This window comes from Stylophora pistillata, chromosome 14 (genome assembly GCF_964205215.1).
Source record: "Stylophora pistillata chromosome 14, jaStyPist1.2, whole genome shotgun sequence".
NCBI classification, from domain to species: Eukaryota; Metazoa; Cnidaria; class Anthozoa; order Scleractinia; family Pocilloporidae; genus Stylophora; species Stylophora pistillata.
Window position 1 is genome coordinate 19,533,074 of NC_142532.1, and position 20,852 is coordinate 19,553,925.

General features: G+C 38.8%; 1 protein-coding gene across 3 annotated transcripts; it reads right to left on the reverse strand.

The window, feature by feature from the left end:
• Positions 1-1,219: 1,219 nt before the first annotated feature.
• On the reverse strand, positions 1,220-20,699 carry LOC111333353 (uncharacterized). 3 transcript variants are annotated; one of them, XM_022938899.2, is made up of 20 exons: positions 20,541-20,699; positions 19,667-19,731; positions 19,487-19,547; positions 18,707-18,781; positions 18,215-18,264; positions 17,848-17,910; positions 15,891-15,944; positions 15,322-15,392; positions 13,928-13,967; positions 13,563-13,722; positions 11,794-11,855; positions 10,782-10,956; positions 10,066-10,263; positions 9,471-9,701; positions 8,681-8,813; positions 7,409-7,612; positions 6,693-6,744; positions 5,919-6,151; positions 4,560-5,623; positions 1,220-4,102 (listed from the first exon to the last, which is right to left on the reverse strand). In XM_022938899.2, the coding sequence occupies exons 2-20, from the start codon at positions 19,679-19,681 to the stop codon at positions 4,068-4,070; spliced, it is 2,976 nt and encodes a 991-aa protein (XP_022794634.2). In that variant the 5' UTR covers positions 19,682-19,731; positions 20,541-20,699; the 3' UTR covers positions 1,220-4,067. The 3 variants fall into 3 exon arrangements, with proteins under 3 accessions (XP_022794634.2, XP_022794633.2, XP_088602072.1); XM_022938898.2 differs by lacking the exon at positions 19,667-19,731; XM_088745946.1 differs by lacking the exons at positions 17,848-17,910; positions 18,215-18,264; positions 18,707-18,781; ... (1 more) ...; positions 19,667-19,731; positions 20,541-20,699 and adding an exon at positions 14,906-14,954.
• Positions 20,700-20,852: the final 153 nt, after the last annotated feature.

Sequence of the window (20,852 nt, forward strand, 5' to 3'; positions counted from 1 at the left end):
AACTCTTCGATTTACTTGCGCTCATCTACGGCTAACTATTTGTGTAGATTTTCCTACCGTCTAGGCGCACTCTCATTGGTCAATTGGTGCGTATAGATGAGAGCAAGTGAAAACGATCGTGATGACGTTGTAGATAAAATGTACTCAGTTTTGAGAAACATTTACCAAGCAAGCCTTATTTAAACACGCGATGGGTTCTTCTTTTTTTGGAGGGGGGAAGAGATTTTGAGAATCTCGACTTTATCTCGAGCTTGCATCACTGCCTTGCTTTCTCTCCGCCTCTCTTCCTTCCATCTGAGCGATAAGACGAGGATACATAAATACCAAAAAAGTCCTTTGTTGCTCAAGTATAAAACATCTCAACAATATCTTAAGTGGCTCATTTTCTCTACTTCCTCGTCTCAAAGCGGAAAAATCGAAAGTGAAGTTGTTGGTTACCTTCTTGTATAAGAACCTGACCCTCTCACTTTGAAGATCTCGATATCAATGTTCTCTCCACTGTTTGCCATTTATTTTTCTTAAAATTGCGGCCAAGAGAATGCCTTTAAATCAAACGATAGGTTCCCTTTCTAATATATTTCATATCTTCTCGTAATCGAGAATGTCATTCAAAATATGTCAATATATTGTGCGGAGTAATACCTTTTTGGTCACATCCAGGAGCAACGGGGTTAGCAAATGGGACAGACATAAAAATAAAAGTATATTTTGGGAAAAGATTTGAATCAGAAATCGAGGTTTCAGTACTGTAAGACAAGAAAAAAAATGGAAGTAAAAAAGAAAGATTTAAGCATAGTGGGACAGGACAAAAAATGCTGGTTCTTAAGTGTTTGAAATCCAGTCAGGTTTTTATTTCGCGGCCAGGAGTTTACCAATTAAGCTACGAAGGACTTGTCGGTGAGCTATACTCCCAGACACACTTGTTGGGACACCTTCTGCCTCCCCTCCCCTCCCCCCCTCAGTGTTGGTCTGCAAGATGACATCGATACATACGCAATTAAAAATATGGGGAGAGAGAAAAAGGGCGAGAGATCATAGCCAATGTTCAAGAGAATTGTTCAAACCAATTATGTCTGGTAGTGTAGGTTACTAAAAGGTTCTTAGGTGCTACAGATATTGCATGGAGCGCTTACAACAACAGACTCCACAGATGGAATGGCGAGCTAGAATAAAGTGCGTGCAAGGCAGTACGACAGCAACCACTGACACATCACAGGGATTAAGGTTAAATACAGACAATTGACGTCATCGTTTATTTCATAAAATCGTTTACATCAATGTGTTTGAATGTGCATGATAGCAGATAACGCTTTTAAGTTCCTATAATAAAAAACAAACATGGACAAACTCGTGAATGTTTACGACATTTGAGGAAATGCGGCGTTATATTAGCTTTCACATCATCCTCACCATATTGGGGCGAGCGTTTCTATAATTTATGTTATCTACAATATTAATATTGTTTTAATTCGTTAAAACAAGAATAAAAATGACAGGATATTTTCAGTTTTGGCTGTGAGTTCATGCAATTCAATAGTTATCAATTACTCACATTAGTGCAGGTAAATATCACCAATTTCACCGACACTGAGGTGAATACTGTATTTAACGATTATCCCACGAGCGCGCGTTGGATACGAGATGATAGATAGCCAACGAGGCGCGTAGCGCCGAGTTGGCTATTATCATCTCATATCCAACAAGCGCGAGTGGAATTGTTTTATTTAAAAAAAAACGCCCCCAAGATATTAGACAAATCTTCTCGACTTCAGTTTGTAAGAAGAAACCGGATGTTACAATGGACAGATATTAGATTATGGTTTAGTATAATTTCAGAGATTTTCTAGCAATCTGATTGGTCGAGCGGTTCCTTATATGACGCTATAAAAACCGCTCCGCGCGGTTTATATAAAATGTTGACGTAAAATGTTAATAAATGTTACTAAAATGTTATGATTTTAGAAATTTCTCTGTTGTTCAGCTCTGAAATTGTACTAAAACAATTATTCGCCTCAGGTTCGGTGAATATTGTCCAATAATCCCCTCGACTTCGTCTTGGGGATTATTCGACGATATTCACCTCGCCTTCGGCGAATAATTGTTAAATATTGGCCCATATACCATAACGGCTAAGCCAATAAAAAGTCTTGAAATGCATTATTCAATGATCCAGTTTTTAATAATAGTAGATAACAAACAGATATAAAAACTTAGTTTATTTCTTTCTATAGACCGAAAAGTGGTCAGAAATTAAACTCTCAACGCGCGCCGGATTTTGTCTCATCGGCTGCTCGGAGGCAAATCGTATTTGCTATTCACTTCCAAACTAGCCACTCAGCGCGCAAAAAGCACTAATCGGTTGTGTGGTATGAACTAATTTCCAAAATCTCAGTGCCGCTCTTTAACAATGAGCTATGCCACGATTCATCCATCTTGGCATATTGCACTGATTCATGTGCATATTGCGATGATTCACATGCATATTGCATTGATTCAAATGCATATTCCAATCCGTTTCATATCATCGGCCATTCGTTTCATACCCCTGGCCATCCGTTTCATATCCCTGGCCATCCGCCTTACTCGACAACTGCTGTTCAGTTTTCTTCCACCTGTAGGTAGTTTTGCACGACGGAAAAAAAGACTGAAATAGCATGGCGTTGCTCACTTCTACACCCAAGAAACTTCTGTAAGATTTACGTTAAAAAGTGAAAAGAAAAGTGATGCAGAAACAAACAGAGAGCCAGAGGCAAGGACATAAAACAGGGGTTTCATTAATATCAAAGCGATCTTCGTAGTAATTTTAAAACACTACCTGAGCAGTAGTAGAAATAAGGCCTAAAAAAAATTTCAGGCCTGTACAAGATTTGAACCCGTGACCTCTGCGATACCGGTGCAGAGCTCTACCAACTGAGCTAATAAGCCAACTGGGAGCTGGTCTTTACGATGGTTCGTAATAAACCCATGAAGTGATGAATACATGACTGTGAACGTATTTGAAAATCAGATACAGTCGAATCTGGATTATCCGGACTCGTTGGGATTAGACAAAATAGTCCGGATAACTGAGGGTTCGGATAATCGAGAATATGAATGTTAATGAGGAACAAAAACTGATTTTATTAGAAAGCGACATTTAATTCTGAAACAAAACATTTACAAATCGTCTACATCTTCACTGTCCGTTGTGCATATCTCTACACGTGTGTATTAACAATTAAAATGAATGAACCATGTTTTTACATCGGCCTAAAATGTTGAAGTAAGTCATTTTGTCTTAAAGAAGAACATCGCCTTTTCAACTTCACTTTTCAACGTTGTAGTATTAAAAAGAATAAGGCTACGGATCTTCATCATGACTAATAAATATTATAACATAACCAAAGTAAAGCGCGCGCTCTGATTGGTCATTATAACATAACCAAAGTAAAGCGCGCGCTCTGATTGGTCAATTTAGCGTCCCCCATTTGCCCATGGGTGTACGCTGCTGACGTGAGCAAATGCAAAGACTATTTTTTTCCGCGCGCGCTTGTTTTTTCTGGTCGCGTAAGATTTGTTAATTAAAAGAGAACTCTTTAGCTACAATGTATCAATGTTATGTTATAAAACAAATGGTAAACACCACAGCGTACACTATTGAGTTATGGATGCACTTGGGAGGTTTGCTAAGCACTCAAGAAGCTAGAGTCGCTCTCGGCTATCGCCTCGAGCGACTCTTACGCTTCTTTCGTGCTTAGCAACCTCCCGCGTGCATCCATAACTCAATAGTGTACGCTGTGGTGTTTACCATTTGTTAATTCATGACAAAATTGGAACCAGAGAAAAAGTCCGGATAATCGAGAAATTAGGATAAACGAGGTCCGGATATATGAGGTTCGACTGTATGTGAGCTGCGGGTTAAGAAATGAATATCAACGCTATCTTCGCAGTTATGAACACTACTTGAGCAATAGTGAAAGTAAGACCTGAAAAAAAATCAAGCCCTTTTTTTTTTTACAGCGGTTTCAATGACTTTTCAAATAAGAGGCTGCTGATAATAAATAATAATAACGAGAAAGCAACATCTGTTACGTTTTGGGATCCTTTGCTCCTGTTTTGTGTCCTGAAAACAAAGAAAAAAAATTGAATTCTTAACGACCCTCATGTTTGGTAAATGAAATACTAATAACTTCAACAAAGTTGGACGCATTCTTCACCTTTCGAGCTCTCTGTCACGTGAGTCTCAAGAAACGATTGGTAATTAGATTTTTTTTTAGAACCATTTCTTTTTTTTCAGGTCACTGTATGGCGCCTTTGAAAGAATAAAGGCTGATAGTTTCTAAAGAAACTGTTTGGGGCTGCGTCGGTGGGGGTAACGAAATAATTTGAATATATCAACAAAGTTGAAATGGTAAATTGGCCACCGTTACGACTATAAAAGCTGACGTTTCCAGCGTTAGCCCTTCATCGGAGCGAAAGACGAAGGGCTAACGCTCCGACGAAGGGCTAACGCTCGAAACGTCGGCCTTCGAAAGAAGCTGAACTTGGAGCCCTGAGAGAATGACAAAAAATCATCTTACCGTTGATTTTGGATAAAAACCCAATATTGTGAGTCCATCCACTAACAGTTCTCTTCATGCTCCCAGGCCTCACTCTGATGCCAGATGTAACTATGGCAGCACGACTGTTGCCCTGCCTCGATTCCAAGGGATGATAAAAGTCCATCGCCATGTTATATGACATGGCAGCTGGAGAGGTAGGATCATGTTTCGTGGAACCAGGCTTTCGTTTGAAAGCGTTTCGAGAATTAAAGCCGTTCATCGACGGACCTTTTCGAAGAGGGCGCCCGTACATGTGTACTCCATTTTGTTTTTGTTTATATGAAGCGGAGCTCAAAAAAGGCGGTTTCTTCGATTTCTGTTGTTTATTTCCAGCGGAGTTTTTCTCAAACTTGAGTCGAACATGTTTCCTCCATGCCAGTTGAATTGTGAGCGCGGCGACTTCCTTATTGAGTTCTTCCTGTTCATTTTTCACCTCCAATAATACCACATCGCGCTGAAAACGTTCGCGTCTCATCGAAATCCATTTTCTGAACCAACGTTGAATCAACACCGCTGCGTTCACTTTCGAGCGTATTAAACGAAGTCGTTCGCGCTCTCTTCGCGCAAGTTCTGCCTTTGAAATACCGCTGTGTAATTTGTTCGCTGGCGCCAGACGAGGCGGATCATCTTTTGCAACATTAGTTCTCCGCACAGTGTTTTCTCCTTCGCTAGCAAACGCAAATCCTTCGTCAAATTCAAAGTCTTCTTCCAACAATAACGACGAAACCACTCTAACCATCTCAGCGTCATTCTGAAAATGAAATCTGTCTTCGGATTTCCGCCTTGACGATGGACTTTCCACGGAGGAACAACTTTCTTCCATAATAGCTTCTTGTAATGCAGTAGTGACACGTCTTTCGGTAGAATCCCTTGGACAAATTTTGTCTGGTAATAGTTTATCTCTAGCGGTACTTTCATTTCGTGAATGTCTAATTTCTTCAGTAAACGACGGCAGCGTTTCTTCTATATTCTCCTCAGGAAAGTCTTCTATGAAAACTTGTGGGTGTTGCTCATTATCAAAGACGTCAGCTTTATTGAATTCTCTGACAGCGTAAAAAAAAATTCCCAGCGTTAAGCATCTAAGGGATGATTTCGCAGATGTCATATGACTGTCCAGCGTGGGGGTCGACATGACAATAACTTGGTGAGTACCCTCTGTTTCATACTGTATGACCCTCCCCCCCCCCCTTTGAAATATCCTGACTACATCCCCACTTCATATGAACAACTTCAGATCATCGTTTCACTGATAACATCAGCTGCTTGTGTTAAATCTAGGTCACCATTTTGAACCTGTTTGGTTAGTTGACAAGCTTTTTCAATCTACATTTAAATTACCTTGGAGATGTACTACGAGGAGATACGCTGTAAGGAGACTGGTATCCAAATAGGTCCCCAGTCCTTTGAGCACTTGCTCGTTTCTGTCCTTTCAACTGCTCGTGTCTCAAGAACAAGTTTTTCCTGTCTTGAAATGCCTTGCGGACTGCGTAACCACGCCAACACTTCTGAACTGTTGTAGCAGCGATGTCCTGGATTCCATTGATAGTTAAAGCACCTTGTTCGATCATATACTATTCAAACGACAAAAAAAAAATTTTGCGTTCAGCATCAACTTTCTTAAGGATAAATCCCTACTAAGTGACCATTCATAGAAAGTCTTTTGAGCAGCAGGACTTCCAAAATCACTTTTCTCATTCGTCCTGATTAGAACTTTCTATTGATTGATGAGGATGAGGAAGTTAGTAAATACTTAAGCACAAACCAGGGTTTATTCCAAAACGACACTTTGCGGGATTCCGTGATTTGAAAATAAATACAGCATAAAGCATACGCCTTAGCGTTAAAAGGAGCACAAGAAATTGTGCCCAAGGATATAGGTACTTTTTTTGAAATTTTGCGCTGAAACTCATGACTGACCACAAGCTATCATAAAACCTCTTGTTGTTTCATTTGCCTTTCCCTTTTTGATTAAACTCTAAAAATACGTTTAAACACCTTAAGGGGTGTACCCCCGTTCTTGAGCCCCCTTCCTTTGAAAAAAGGCCCATTAAAGTCAAAGAAGATAGCCCACTGGGCCCTCTTTGGCTAACTTCTAGAATGAACCCTACAAACCTGCGCTACATCCTGGTGGTCACCAATAATGGCATAGTCGAGGGGGGTCAACCTGGAAAAAATTACACAGAGGTTAGTACCTGGTCATTTGACTATCATCTTGCCCTCTACCAGCAATAATTATAACATAACCAAAGTAAAGGGCGCGCTTTGATTGGTCAATTTAGCGTCCCCCATTTGCCCATGGGTGAACGCTGCTGACGTGAGCAAATGCAAAGACTATTTTTCCGCGCGCGCTTGTTTTTTCTGGTCACGTAAGATTTGTTAAATAAAAAGGAACTCTTTAGCTAAAATGTATCAATGTTATGTTATAAAACAAATGGTAAACACCACAGCGTACAGTATTGAGTTACGGATGCACTTGGGAGGTTTGCTAAGCACTCAAGAAGCTAGAGTCGCAGTCGGCTATCGCTTCGTACGACTCTTACGCTTCTTTCATGCTTAGCAACCTCCCGCGTGCATCCATAACTCACTAGTGTACGCTGTGGTGTTTACCATTTGTTAATTGGAATGATAAACAGCAAAGCTTTTGAAAGGGATGTTACAAGGGGAGCCTTCCTTTACACTTTATAGAAACAAACAGTGGTTTAAGATGGAGGGTTTTTAAATGACTTAAATAAAGCTTTGACTGTGTTGACCACACAATCCCGTGTGAGAAACATAACGCTACCATACGGTGACCTAAACATAATTGTTGGCCCGTAACTGTACCCTACCTGTCAGCGTTCGACTCTTTGAAGTTAGGGAAGGCCTTGTATCTTAGCAACAGCTTGACAGCCTCCAAATGCCCAGATGCACAGCTCCAGTGCAGCGCGGTAATTCCGTCGTTGTCTTGGTGATCAACTTCGGCACCATGCTCCATCAAAACCGTCATAAACTTCACGAATCCACCGTGAGCGGCGCACTGGAGCGGGGTACGACTAAAAAGGAACAAACAAATTTTGACGCAAGAGCTTTTTAGTGGATTTCTTAAATAGCCTGAAGACCGACGAGTTGAAATAATAATAATAAAAAAAAAAAACAAGTTATGCCAAGAGTATGAAATCGAAACTACTTATTCAAAACTCGATTTGGGTTGGTATAACTGTTTTCAATTAATTTCGGGGGCTTTGCAGACGATTTCATTGCTAGTTATTGTTTCCTTCGGATTTAATTACATTTCGGAGTTTCCAAATAAATAAAGCTCCCACAATCGATTTAATTCAAGAGAAATGGCCACCATATATTACAGGCCGGCTTGCAAAAACAGAACACCGTCAGAATTATCACCGTGACGGACAATCCGTACGAAGGGCTACGAAAAATTTCGACGGTATCAGTTGAAGCGGCTTCGATATACTAACGTATTACCTTTTTACCACAATTGGCAGTAATATCGCGATCTAATTGGCCAATTTGCTGTTGTAGCGATAAGAATACAGATACCGCTGCTCGCTTCAACGTGTCACGCAATGGTCACGGATTGCAGTTGTTGCGGACTCAATCGGCTGCGTCTTGTGAATCCATAACATTTTGACCACTGCGATGACGAATGTCGTTGTCGAGAAGAGTTCAGACCACGCTAAAACACTGTCGATTTATTAAATGTTGCCGAATCTATCTATGGTCAAAACCTATGCTGTTGCTGTTGTTCCAAGTTTTCGAATTGGGGTGAGGTAAGAGGTACAAAGCCGGAGTTTCTCCCAGTTTCTGAGGCATGAAGCGACCAGGAGTATTGCTACTCTCCCTGGATGGGATGGTAGGTCGCTGTAAGATTATTGCCCCCCCCCTGCCCCCCCCTGTCAGCATTTCTAGTACCAATTTATAATCCTGGGCGGGGGCTAAGAGGGGCAATGTGAGGATGCCGGGTCTCGGACTCAGAATTCTCTACCTGGAATCCATTGCACAAACCGTTTGGCTAACGCATCACCTGCGTGAAAGGTAAAGGAGGTTTCAACTGCAGATGAGGAGGTTAACCAGGGTGGTAAGTGGAAGACATCTCAACTCACCCCAGGTGGTCCTTAGTGTCCGAGGGCACACTCTGATCTATCAGAGCGTTACATATGGGGGCATGACCTCCGAGTGCCGCCCAGTGAAGTAACGTTCGGCCATCTTGGTCTTCCAAGTTGACAGTGGCACCATCTACAACGGAAGGTTACAGAAGTTATTAAACTGATAGTCATGAAACAACAAGCAATATATACTTTAAAATCGGGTGAGCAATAGAAATGATCTCTAAGTTAAGACAAGATTAGGCAAGGCGCGTCGTCCTGTCCGCAATTGTGCTGGGAAGAGAGTTGGAAAGATTTTTATTCGACTTTTCACCAATTCTCGTGCTCTTGCATGATCTGATTGTTAATATTCCCCTCTGGCCGTTACACATTACTTTGTAAATAAGTTCAGTAGGAGAACTGGGTGTTGGATCAAGATAATAATATGGATATCATAAGGAGAAGTTACATTTAAATCATTTTCAGGAGATTAAGAGGGAAATAGGCAAACAAAGCGCAAAAGCAACAGTTTTGATGAAGAAATTCTTGGTGTGGACTTGGCAAACATTTTCATATTTCTAAAAAAAGGCTCGGGCGTTCTAGGATTGGGAGAGTGGGGCAATTAAAAAGCCAGATTACTGAAATGAGAACTTAAAGAGTTTCAAGGATCTAGGGCAAAAGAAAATCGGATTCCCTACAAGGAAGGAGCGCAGTGATGAATAAAAGCGCAAAAAAATTTACCATCAAAGCTGAATTCGAATTCTTTTAAACTAATGCTTACTTTCGTTCGAACTACCAACGTACTTACTCTGAATCAAATTATTGACCACTTCAGTGTGTCCCATCTCGCATGCGCGAAAGATGGGTGTGTGCTGAAGCATGTCCAGTGCATCAACGCAGGCTCCAAACTGAATCAGTAGCTTCACACAGTTCACGTGACCAGAGTAAGCAGCTGAATGCAGCGCTGTTCCTCCCAATTTGTCTTTGGCGTGCACGTCTAGGTGGTGGTCTAACATTGTCTTTAACGCATTCTCACTTCCTGGAGAAATTCAAGGATGAAGCATTTTGGCATGAAGAGCCTTGACTAGAATGATAGTTATTAAAGGTGACTGGCTAGGGATGTCGGCAATTACAAATCGAGCGTCAACAGTAATGCGCTCTGATTGGTCTGGAAAATTAACGCCGTACTCTAAAACCAATCAGATATGATTTCAATCCGCGTTTTCCCGCTCTTAACGTTAGTTACCCGCGTTTTCCCGCGCCTAATGCCAATTATATGTGTTTGATTTGAGCACTCGTTAGTTCCTTGTGATACTAGCCTCTGTCCTGGCTGGCTGCCGAGATTAGTTTGGTTTTTTGTTTTATGACACTTCCTCGAATAAAGCTTTAAATGAGCAACTAACCTTTCCCCGCAGCCCACATGAGAGCAGTTCTTCCTTCATGATCAGGAATATCTTTCACTCTGTCAAAAGACAGGAACACTTTGACCGTTTCACAGTAGTTGCTCTGAGCCACGTAATGAAGAGCAGTAGCCCCATTGCTGTCCGCAACAGTAAAATCCGCATTCCTCTCCAATAGCATTTTCACTAATTGAGAGTTGCCTGAAAAATGAGTTTCCAAATCAAAATTAAACTTCAGAGCTTGGAATTTATAATTATCCATTACCTTAAAAGCAGGCAACATGCTCTTTTCTATTAACTGCAACGACGTATTCCACCTCGTAGAGGGGTTTATATGAATCTGTGTTCAGCCGGATTGCAATTTGAAAAACATTAGATCCTTTATTTAAGGAAAAACCGATGGTAAAAGTTCACAACAAACATGGAGGAAAAGCCAGTCGAAAAACCTCGAGGTAACTAACTGAACGGCGCATGCGTGTACGCGATTACATCATAATACGTCGGAACAATCAGCTTTGCTTTCGATAAGTCTCGAGTTTTTTTTCACCCTACTTTTGTTTCCGTTTACAGATTTCTTAGACGTTTCTGCGTGATAGCGGTTGTTTGTTGTGTCTTCCCTTCAGATTTAGGGCGGGAAATTGGCGCGCAGCCGGCTAAAATTGGTTCCCTTGCGTATGCCCTATGTTTGACCGCTGTGTCCGTTGCTTCGTTTTACCAACCTAACACCGCTGCCCAGTGTAGAGGTGACCGGTTCATGTTGTCTTGGGCCGACTCTTTACACTTGTCAAGAGCGAGCAACACCTTAACAGCTGCCTCGTTCTGCTCCGCAACAGCGAGATGCAGAGCAGTTCGTCCTTCATTGTCCTGATGGTTGATGATATCCGAGTTTGCGTCCTGGGGAAACAAAGAATCAAATGGCATTTCAATCATGTCGTAGCTATTGTAATGTAGGAGGTAACTCTCATGTTAAACTCTGAATATGAAAGCGATCTTCGCAGTAATGAGCTCTACAGTAGTGAAAATAAGGCCTGAAAAAAATTCATCTATTCACAGTTCTTAATGTTAAAGTCTGTTGATAAAATCGGAGTGGCCATTGAAATGAAAACTACTGCGAAGAACTCAGTGGTCAAATTTCTGAGCATGCGCGAAAGTTGTGATGACTAGATGGCGTACCTATAACCAAGTTGTCTCCCATGAGTTACAAACAACCACACAAGCCAGCAGGTCACGGTTTTTCAATTGTTTGCTCAAAACAGAATGGTAAATCAACAAGAAACCCGTACTTGAATAAGATTTGAGTATTCTCTCTTTTTACAGATTTCTATGAACGTTTCAATTTTGTTTCGCTTATTTTGCGAGAACAGCGGTTGTTTCTAATGTTTTCCTTTGAAATTTTATGCGGGAAATTGGCGCGCGGCCGGCCAGAATTGATCCCCTCGCGCATGCCCGTCGTTTGACCGCTGAGTTACTAAGCGGCATGTCGTGTGCTACGATTGCACAAAACAGCTTAACCTTTTTTAACAAGCTTGTGGATGACGTTTCCGTGCCTGACCCCTCATTTGAGAGGAGGGGGGGGGGCATTTCTTTGTCGTAATCTCTTATCGTCCCTTTAACTTAACCTTCTACTGTGATAGGTCGCTCTCCTGATGAAGCTTTCCCTGGTCCAGCTTTACATTTCTTTATTTAACGCGTCTAGTCAAATATGAATTAAGTTCAACCAAAGATATTTACCAATATAAGTTTCACAACAGCAGGATCCGGATTTGTTATTGCCCAATGAAGAGGTGTCCTCTCTGACAGGTATATCAAAAAAGAAAATCATATATCTCCGTAGGTTTTAGTCTAATACTATAGTTACCCATTAATGATTCTGCCCTTTTTCTAAAAAATCAACAAGCCCTGATACTCAAAAAAAATAACACATTTTTTGATATAGGGCGGGGGTACACCCTAAATTCACTGAAAATGCACATTTTTAGTTTACCCGGATTTGAGCGGGCGGGATAATTTTTGCCAGTTTTTTAAATTTTTTTGCATTGCGAGCGATTTTAGAATTCCCAATTCTGTTTGCTTATTAGGCATTACCTAGCAACACAAAGAAAAGGAGACGAGACTTTCAACTTATCTCTTCCAGACAGGCCCTCATCATGAGCGCTTCGGGATGGACGTTTCTTCGCCCGCGGGAAAGTATTAGCAACCCGAGCCCGCGAGTGGTCTGCACGGGTCTAGCAATACTAGTGCCAGACCCCCAGCAAACCCTTCCCCGATTCGTCCCTAGTCTTCCCATGGACGAAAAAACGCGCGTCCTTCGGCACAAATAATGAGGTCACGACATCCCTCTCTACGTCTTCAGCCTTTCTTGCCCAAAATTTGTAAAACTATTTCAGTGGTGCCAATTTTTGTTTATTTTTCTATTCAAACACGTATCAATGGTTTCTGCCCCCTTAAGAACCTCATTTTCTATTAAATGTCCATGGTGTAGTACGTTACGTAATACCAGAGGATGTGCTTGCCACCACCACACCCCCCCCCCCCTCCCGCCCCGCTTCTTTTATTCCCAGCGACCAAATTCTGTTTTTCGGCGACCACCTCGCGATTTTGCGTCGCCAAAAAGCGAATGAAAGAAATTCTCTACAGAGGCAATTAACATTACCAAAACCAAATTATCGTTTTAAAATGCTATAAACTTGTATTCGGGCTGAATGGCCTTCGTTTCTGTGATTTTTTTTAATTTGCTTCAAAACGTACTAGGTCCAACCACAATTACAAACTGCAGGTTAAATTGGCAAAGTGTAATTGTTATAAATACTCTTTTTTTGTTAAAATCATTCGTGAATGGAATGACCTGCCCGCCAACGTCGTTGAGATAGTTAACTGAACACGTTTCAAAACAGCTCTTAAATTATACATGCGTATTTCTTAGGTTTTTATCCATCTTAGATTTTATCATAAGCATACATTTTTAAATTTTACTTCTTTGGCAGTTTATTTACATAGGGTTAACCTCTTAAACTTCCTTTATAGGGTATTATTTGTGTTGTTTATTCTTTGATACCTTAAATAAAGGGTTCTGTCCTGGTGTACCGGTTCACAAGGGAATTACCATTGTTCTTTCTTTGTTTAGGAGATATCGGTTAGCTATTGTGTATTGTTTGGTCTTTTGTATTGGCTCTTGTGAACCGGTACACGAGGACAGAACCAAATAAAGTATGTATGTATATATGTCTGTATGTATGTATGTATGTATGTATGTATGTATGTATGTATGTATGTAATGTATGTATGTCTGTAATTTATGTAATGTATGTATGTATGTAATGTATGTAATGTATGTAATGTATGTAATGTATGTAATGTATGTAATGTATGTATGTATGTATGTATGTATGTATGTAATGTATGTATGTATGTATGTATGTATGTATGTATGTATGTATGTATGTATGTGTGTATGTATGTAAAAAAATTGAAACCCTGTAACAGTGTTTTTTAGAACTTACTTTCCAAATCGGTTTGTGTCACAGAACACCCAGCCTTCAGCAATAGCTTGACATGCTCAGCGTTTCCATATGACACACTCCAGTGAAGAGATGTCATCTCGTCATTGTCTGGCTCATCTGCTTCACCTTTAGAAACTCGCTTCAGCAAGATGCTTAAGCACTGAAAAGTGATTAGAAAGAAAGCGAGTTAACAATAAATTAACAATAAATTAGAGAGAAAGCAAGTTAACAATAAATTATATAAACTAGTGTGTGCCTGCAATGTAAAGTATTATCTAAACAGTTAGTTAAAAAAAAAAAAAAACAACAACAACAACAGAAACAGCAGCAACAAAAATTGCAATGACAAGAATCAGTTGACATACCTTGGGAGACTGATGGCTGGTAGCAAAGTGTAGAGGCGTCCTGAAAAAGTGACAGACAAAGATATCATTCAGTAGGTTCTAAACAGTTTTAATCTTGTAACCCCCACAAGTGGTTTACATGTTAACTTTTCCTTGTGTTTCCATCTATATGATATCTTGCAAACAGGTAATGAGAACAAACAAACTCATCAGCCGGAGGGTGCTATCATGATATAACACCAAATTCTCCTGTCTAACTTGCAAAAAACTGTAAGGCAGTCAGAGGGGAGAAATACTAATTGGATCATGGGACGTAAAGGGTTAGGAGGCAAGTGAGCAAAAAAAAAAACAATATTAATAAATCAAATTAACATAGGATAAAGAGGGAAAGATTCTACAGAAACTGTGGCCTAGAGAAACTGTTGCACTGCATCGGTAGGAATAACAAGATAATTTTGGTTGATAATGTAACTTGGCCACTATAAAGAAATTACGAAAAAAAAAAAAAAAACTTGGCCACTATAAGAGTAATTTTTCACTGGCTGAGTGGAACGAAATAAGTGAAAAATGTTTTTCTCACATGCTGCTGGGGCCTGGGTGTAGGTCATGTGACCTATGGGGCAGGCAGTTGTTTTTGTTGCATCCACCATTGCTGACTTTCCCGCCCAACCACCCAAAGATTTTAATGTTTATATAATACCAGTATAAAGTACTGGCCCAGAACTTTTCTCGTTATTTCCGGTCTTAGTGTATGCTACTTGTATTAACTTTGAATTTGCAATAAGGATCAGGTTGCGGCAGTCAGCTTGACATGGCTACCAGCAGTGTGTGAGAAAGAGTTTCAAAGCTGATATCCTGGGCATCCTTAGCCATTCTCGAAATGTCAGCCATCAGGTGGCCTTTTTACATTAACATCTTAGTTGATAAAACCAAAATTACCAAACCAACATAGGTTTTGTTGACCAATACTACACATTTTATCCCCCAAAAGTCACTTACAGGACAAGGTTTTCTTGCCTAATACAAAACAAGCCCAAGATCATGATGACTGGGAATAAAAGAAATTAGAAGAATCAGACTCTCATCAACTAAGACTCATGGAAAAGATTGAAACAGAAGAGTACATAGATTTTAAAGGTGGAAGGTTGTATCTCAAGTTTCATGCACTAAGAGACCATCAGACTGAAACCAAAAAATTTGAGGAAGGAATGCGGAGACTGTTGTCAAAAATCAAGCATCTTCACATTCCATATTTTCAAAAGATTGGCAACTCTGAAGCAATTTGTTATAAAGTAATTTCCAGAGTGGCTTATTTCAGACTACCTATTTAACCATATTTGTAAAAGTGCATTAAGGAAAGACAAAGACAGATGCAATCAGAATTATTCACAGACTGTTCTGAAGATTATACATACCGTCCTTTGTTGTCCTTCACTTTCCAATTTGCTCCTTTTGATAGCAGCAGTTTTACACACTTCACATTTCCCTGTGTGTCAAAATAACTGGCTAAGTATCAATTCATCCAAATTATTGAAGAATTGCTGACTGAGGAGAACATAAACCAGACACACCGTTACTTAAAGAGAGATGTACCTGGCATTTTCATCTCGTCATGAGAGTGGGAGGTAGAAAAAAATCCTAAAATTCCCTTGCTGAATCAAATCTCAGCCCTAATAGTCACCTTAAAAGATAAACGAAACTTTCTTATATAGTTACAGAGGGGAGGAAGCTGATGTACAACAAGTGAGAGAAAGGGTAAAGGAACATACTCTGTTGCCCCTACTTAAAGCACCACTGTATCCCATTTTCAATCTTACAGTGAACCAACCCTAAATTGCCTAATGCACCTTTTCTGCACCTCCCAGTGACTGGAGGATGCCTTAATTTTAAAAACAATCTGAGATTTTTTGAAGGCCCAGTCTGCTGGTCTGGTAACCCATTCACCCTTTGCAAACAATTACATCAATATGTTTCCACATTGTACCTGATATGCAGCCCAGTGAAGAGGTGTTCTACCATCCACATCACAAGAACCGACCTATGACATAGGTAAAACAAAAATTAATAAGATAAATAAGATAAATAATAATAATAATAATAATAATAATAATAATAATAATTAATAAGATAAATCTTCCCTTCCCCTGGTCCACAAATGGTAACAATCCGAAAATGGTCAATTCCACGTTGCGGACCTGACGTTTAGAGGCAAAATTTGGGTATTAAATGTCTCCTGAAGTCAGATCCACACTATTTGAATTGAAATGAGTCTTGTCATAAAATTACCCCTGAAGTACCTTTTATTTTGCCAGAAAACATTTTGACTATCTCTTAGAGATCCAGAGAAAATAATTTTTCAAAGTGTGTTGTGGATGTGACTCCTAAAACAACCATTGATTTGAATTGCTTTTGGTTACTTCAAATTTCCTGTGAATTGAAAACCTTTTAAAAAAACTGCATATACTAACTAAATTCAATAGTAATTGTGCTTCATAAATCTGAAAAGATATTATAGAAATTACTTGTTACCATGGATTTATTAACAAAAATGTTGTGTTGCGGACGTGACCAAAATTTGTTGTGGACATGACATTTTGGGGATGTTCAGGAAAGAGCTTTTCATTCACCTCTAATAACGTTCAGAGTAATATGCCACTTACATAAAAATGCTGTTTTTATTACTTTTATCTGTAAATTGGGAAATACATAACAAATAATATATATAAAGAATAAAAATGTGTTGTGGATGTGACCAAAATTTGTTGCGGAGATGACATTTTGGGAATGTTCAAGAAAGAGCTTTTCATTCACCACTAATAACGTTCAGAGTAATGCCGCTGAAGTAAAAATGCTGTTTTTATTGCTTTTATCTGTAAATTGGGAAATAAATAACAAATAAAATATAAAAACTTTGATGATCTAGGTCATTTTGTAAGTCCATGGGCATTTATATATTTTTGGAAAATTTTAAAAAAGTGATAGCCTTACATATATCATAATATGTCTATAATTATCATTTGCTGTCATTAAATATCAACATATCTTCTGATGTTTGAAAATTTTATGAGGTTTTCTGGGTTTTTACAAATGTGTCATGTCCGCAACGGTCACGTCCGCAACCCGATATCTCTTAAATGGTTGACAAATTTGAGCAAGCTGGGGTGTCAAAATTATCATAATACTTAACAATAGGAGCAGCATAAATAAGACCTGAAACAGTTGAGAACCTACATAGAAATTAAATAAATGTTGCTCTGAATCATACCCTGAAGGTCATGTCCACAACACTTTTTATGTCTTTGTAAGTCTGAGGCATTAAATGTTTAAGCATTTTTTTCTTTTCGCATTGAAAGGCTCATCCTAGTGGGTAGTTAAGATCTCCAAATCTGATTCATGGCAATCAATTTCTTTGAGATATAGCAATTTAGATATTGGTATGTAAAATGGCTTATTCGGTTAATAAAAACCCTAAAAAACAATGGCATCACACAACCTGGGCGTAGCTACTACTGCCAATCTAGATTTGGATTCTTATAGAACTATGTATAATCTTTCATTAAAAGTAAGTTTGGCTCTCATATTTTGAATCTGAAAATCTGTCAAATTTTCATGTCTCATGTGGAAAAGCCCAAGTGTGAATTCAAAGTGAAGGAAGTGTTGTGCTACCTTAAATTAGAGCCCTTCTATCTACTTATTAGATTTGGAAATGGTCACTTCCTGTTGTTGTTTTGCTGTTGCTGCTGTAATGTGTGATTCATGTGGTCCCATAAAATATCTCTACCCACCCAAAAATGTTAATTGAAATTTCTCAAAAGAAGTTCGAATCACACACCTTCCCTATCCCTGGGAAGAGCTCAAACCCAAAAATCATCTATGGATTGGTACAAGATGATTTCCAAAAAGTTACGCTTGGCAAGAATGAAACTCCTAACTAATCTTACATTGCCTCCAGCTTTCAACAACAGCTCTGCACAGTCAAGTCTGTCCCCCAAGACACTGTAAACCTGTGCAGATAAAGTCACAAAGTTTTACTCAAGTATCATGATAGATTAATTTAAAGATAAAAGAGGGGGAGATGTTCCAAGATATTGTGATAAAAAAAAAAAATCAACAGTGGTTCAGCATGGTCTATACTCTTATCGACAACCATATAAATTTGTTACCTCAATGGTCAAAATATGGTGGACTCATGAGGTGTAGCTGAGTGAGTCCACAACATTTTGACCACTATGATGACAAAAACTGTTATCAATAAGAGCACAGACCACACTAAACCACTGGCAATTTAATTAATTCAAAGATTCCTACCAGAGGAGTGCGGCCAAACTGGTCCCCCCTGTTGATAAGGCTTCTTTCATCTAACATCAAGAAAAACTCATTTAAAATTATTTACCATTTCAACTTTGTTGATATATCCAAATAATTTAAAATTAGTTCAATAAACCTTTGATTAAAACTATTATTGCCTTCACTAGCTGTCATCATCTCCTTCACTTTAACCCTTGTTATAATTTATGCATTTCATTTCATGAACAAAAAATAGTTTGTGTGCAATTTCCAAGGAATAATCTCTAAATAATAGAATCACATTACATTATTACAAAATCGTAAATTTTAAAATAATTATTTTTAAAGTTTGTAGTACAGTAGTAATGTAGTATTGTAGTTTTGCAGTATTGTAGTCTTGTAATTTTCCAAATTAAAAAATTAAAAAAAAAAAAACCATAGGATGCCCTTAACATTAATAACAGAGTGGGGTTTTATCCGGCCATAGATAGACAGAAAATTAGTTTCAATTACCTTCTTGCAAAAGCCTTTGAAGAAGAGACTTGTTTCCATTTACAGCAGCAGCATGCAGAGGGGTTGGCAAAACACCTACAAACCAATAATTCATAACAAAACTGGACTAAAAAAATAATGTCATTTTGATATTTTCTCTTTACTGACACTTATTATGGTCAGGGTTCTTGTTATCAGGCAGCCACAGCGACATAACACTACCTGCTTGGGGTTTTGTACAAAGTAGCTTACTGTTTCACTCTTTGTAACAGTTACCATCTTCAGGTTGGATAGAAGCCTACTTCAATTTCTACCAACAACTCTGTTATTACTAGAATGGATATGAAGTAAAGCTAAAATCTGTATTCAAGTCAAGGTTAGCCTGCGTCACAGACAGTCTAAACCACCGGTATAGTCATAACCGGGATTGTGTGACACGTCTGGCTGCAACGCAAGCTAGTCAAGGGGTGCATCCAGCCACAGCTTATTGTAGTTTCCCTAGCATGAAGCAACTAGAAGTATTACTACACCCCTGGATGGGATACCAGTCCATAGCAAGACTATCCCTTAGCATTTCATCAAGGCTTCCCTGACAATTTGCCAGTACCCAGTGGTACTCCCTACACATTGATCCAGCCAGCTCTCAAACCCAGACCTCTTTCCCTGTAGGCCAGTGCACTGACTACGAGGTCACTGGGTCTTCCACATCATGCAAGATGAAATAACCATTTTTGTCAAATACTTATATCTCCTTGTAAAACCACCGATAAAAAAAGTCAGCTTTAAAGAGCAGTCATTTACCATCTTGTGATGAACCAGATTGAACATGACTTTCAGAATTTTGTGCCAGATTTTCATCCTCCTGAAAAAAATTTGAACATCGAGGGAGAAGTATTTGGTTATTTGCAGTACATTCTTTTTGAAAATGCAAACTCTTCTTTTGTTTCTCGCTTTGCCTATAAAAATAAATACCAGGAATACCTTAGCCACTATCATCTTGATGAAAAGAAATGATTAGATATTTCTTGAAGATATTTTCCATCAACCTAACACATCAGGAGAAAAGGTGACTGAAAATTAAAAACAAATTCTATCAAATGAACAATCATGACAAAAATTTGAATTTGAATATTCATGGGAGAAAGTTATATTATTTTCATCAAAATATTTGCAAAACAAACTGTCAAGCAATATAATTGATATTGCCAAAGGCATGAAAAAATCGTTTAAAAATGACTTGCTTCTGACACACAAACCTAAACATGTCCATTTGTGAAAAAGGAACTTTAGATTGAAGAAAACATAGATGTCCTAATGAAGAAGGTTTCCTCTTAATTGGAAGTTAGGAAGAGAATTAAAAAGTCTTAAGTACACTATTTCCTCATTACTAAAATGTCAATATCATTTATACCACAGCGAGAAAGATTTTAAGATTATAAACAAAATTTCTCCACTACACATCGTCGCATCAGTTTATTTTACGGGAAACTTCCTGAAAAGAGAATTCTGTAATAGCACATACGGAAAAGAGAGGATATAATTAAAAGTTACTCATTGCTTAGAGTCATCAATCTAAATCAGGTGACAGCTGAACTAAGATGGTGAAAAAGTTTATCAAAACTTGTTTCCTATTCCATCCAAGCCTCTATTTGTGGTACCATAACAATAAAATCGTTGAATCAAAACATGGCTTGAATCGAAGAACCGTTTTATTTGAGACAAACATGTGATTTCACATGAAAAGTAAATGTGTCTGAACAGTTTACCATATGAACTCTATCGAATCTCACACACGCGAATTTGTGTATCCTCCATAAAAATAAAACAGTAAGGTACGATTTAATTCCATACTTACGCTTTCATTTGAAGTCATCAGTGCAGTCTCAGGAGAGCAAATGACATAGTTCTCTTCTTTGGGTGCAAATCATTTCGTGATAGATCATCAAAACACATGTTCAATACAGAATTCAAATTGTTTGGGTTCACCGCTCTATCACCGCTGTCACTCTGATTAGATTGCACGTCATGGCAACAAGGACGTTAAATTAAACATTGCCGCACTAAAAATCTCTGAAAAATTAATGGGTTCGGGTCGATCAAGGAAACGCTTTTCTTCTAGAACATAAATTTGCAAGAAGTGTCAAAAATGTTTACAGATCAGAATGTT

Coding starts and splice junctions, on each gene's coding strand:
- LOC111333353 (XM_022938898.2), bottom strand. Junction 13,723..13,927: donor CCAGCCATCAGTCTCCCAAG/GTATGTCAACTG, acceptor ATCACTTTTCAG/TGCTTAAGCATCTTGCTGAA. Junction 10,264..10,781: donor ACACTGGGCAGCGGTGTTAG/GTTGGTAAAACG, acceptor CTCATTTTTCAG/GCAACTCTCAATTAGTGAAA.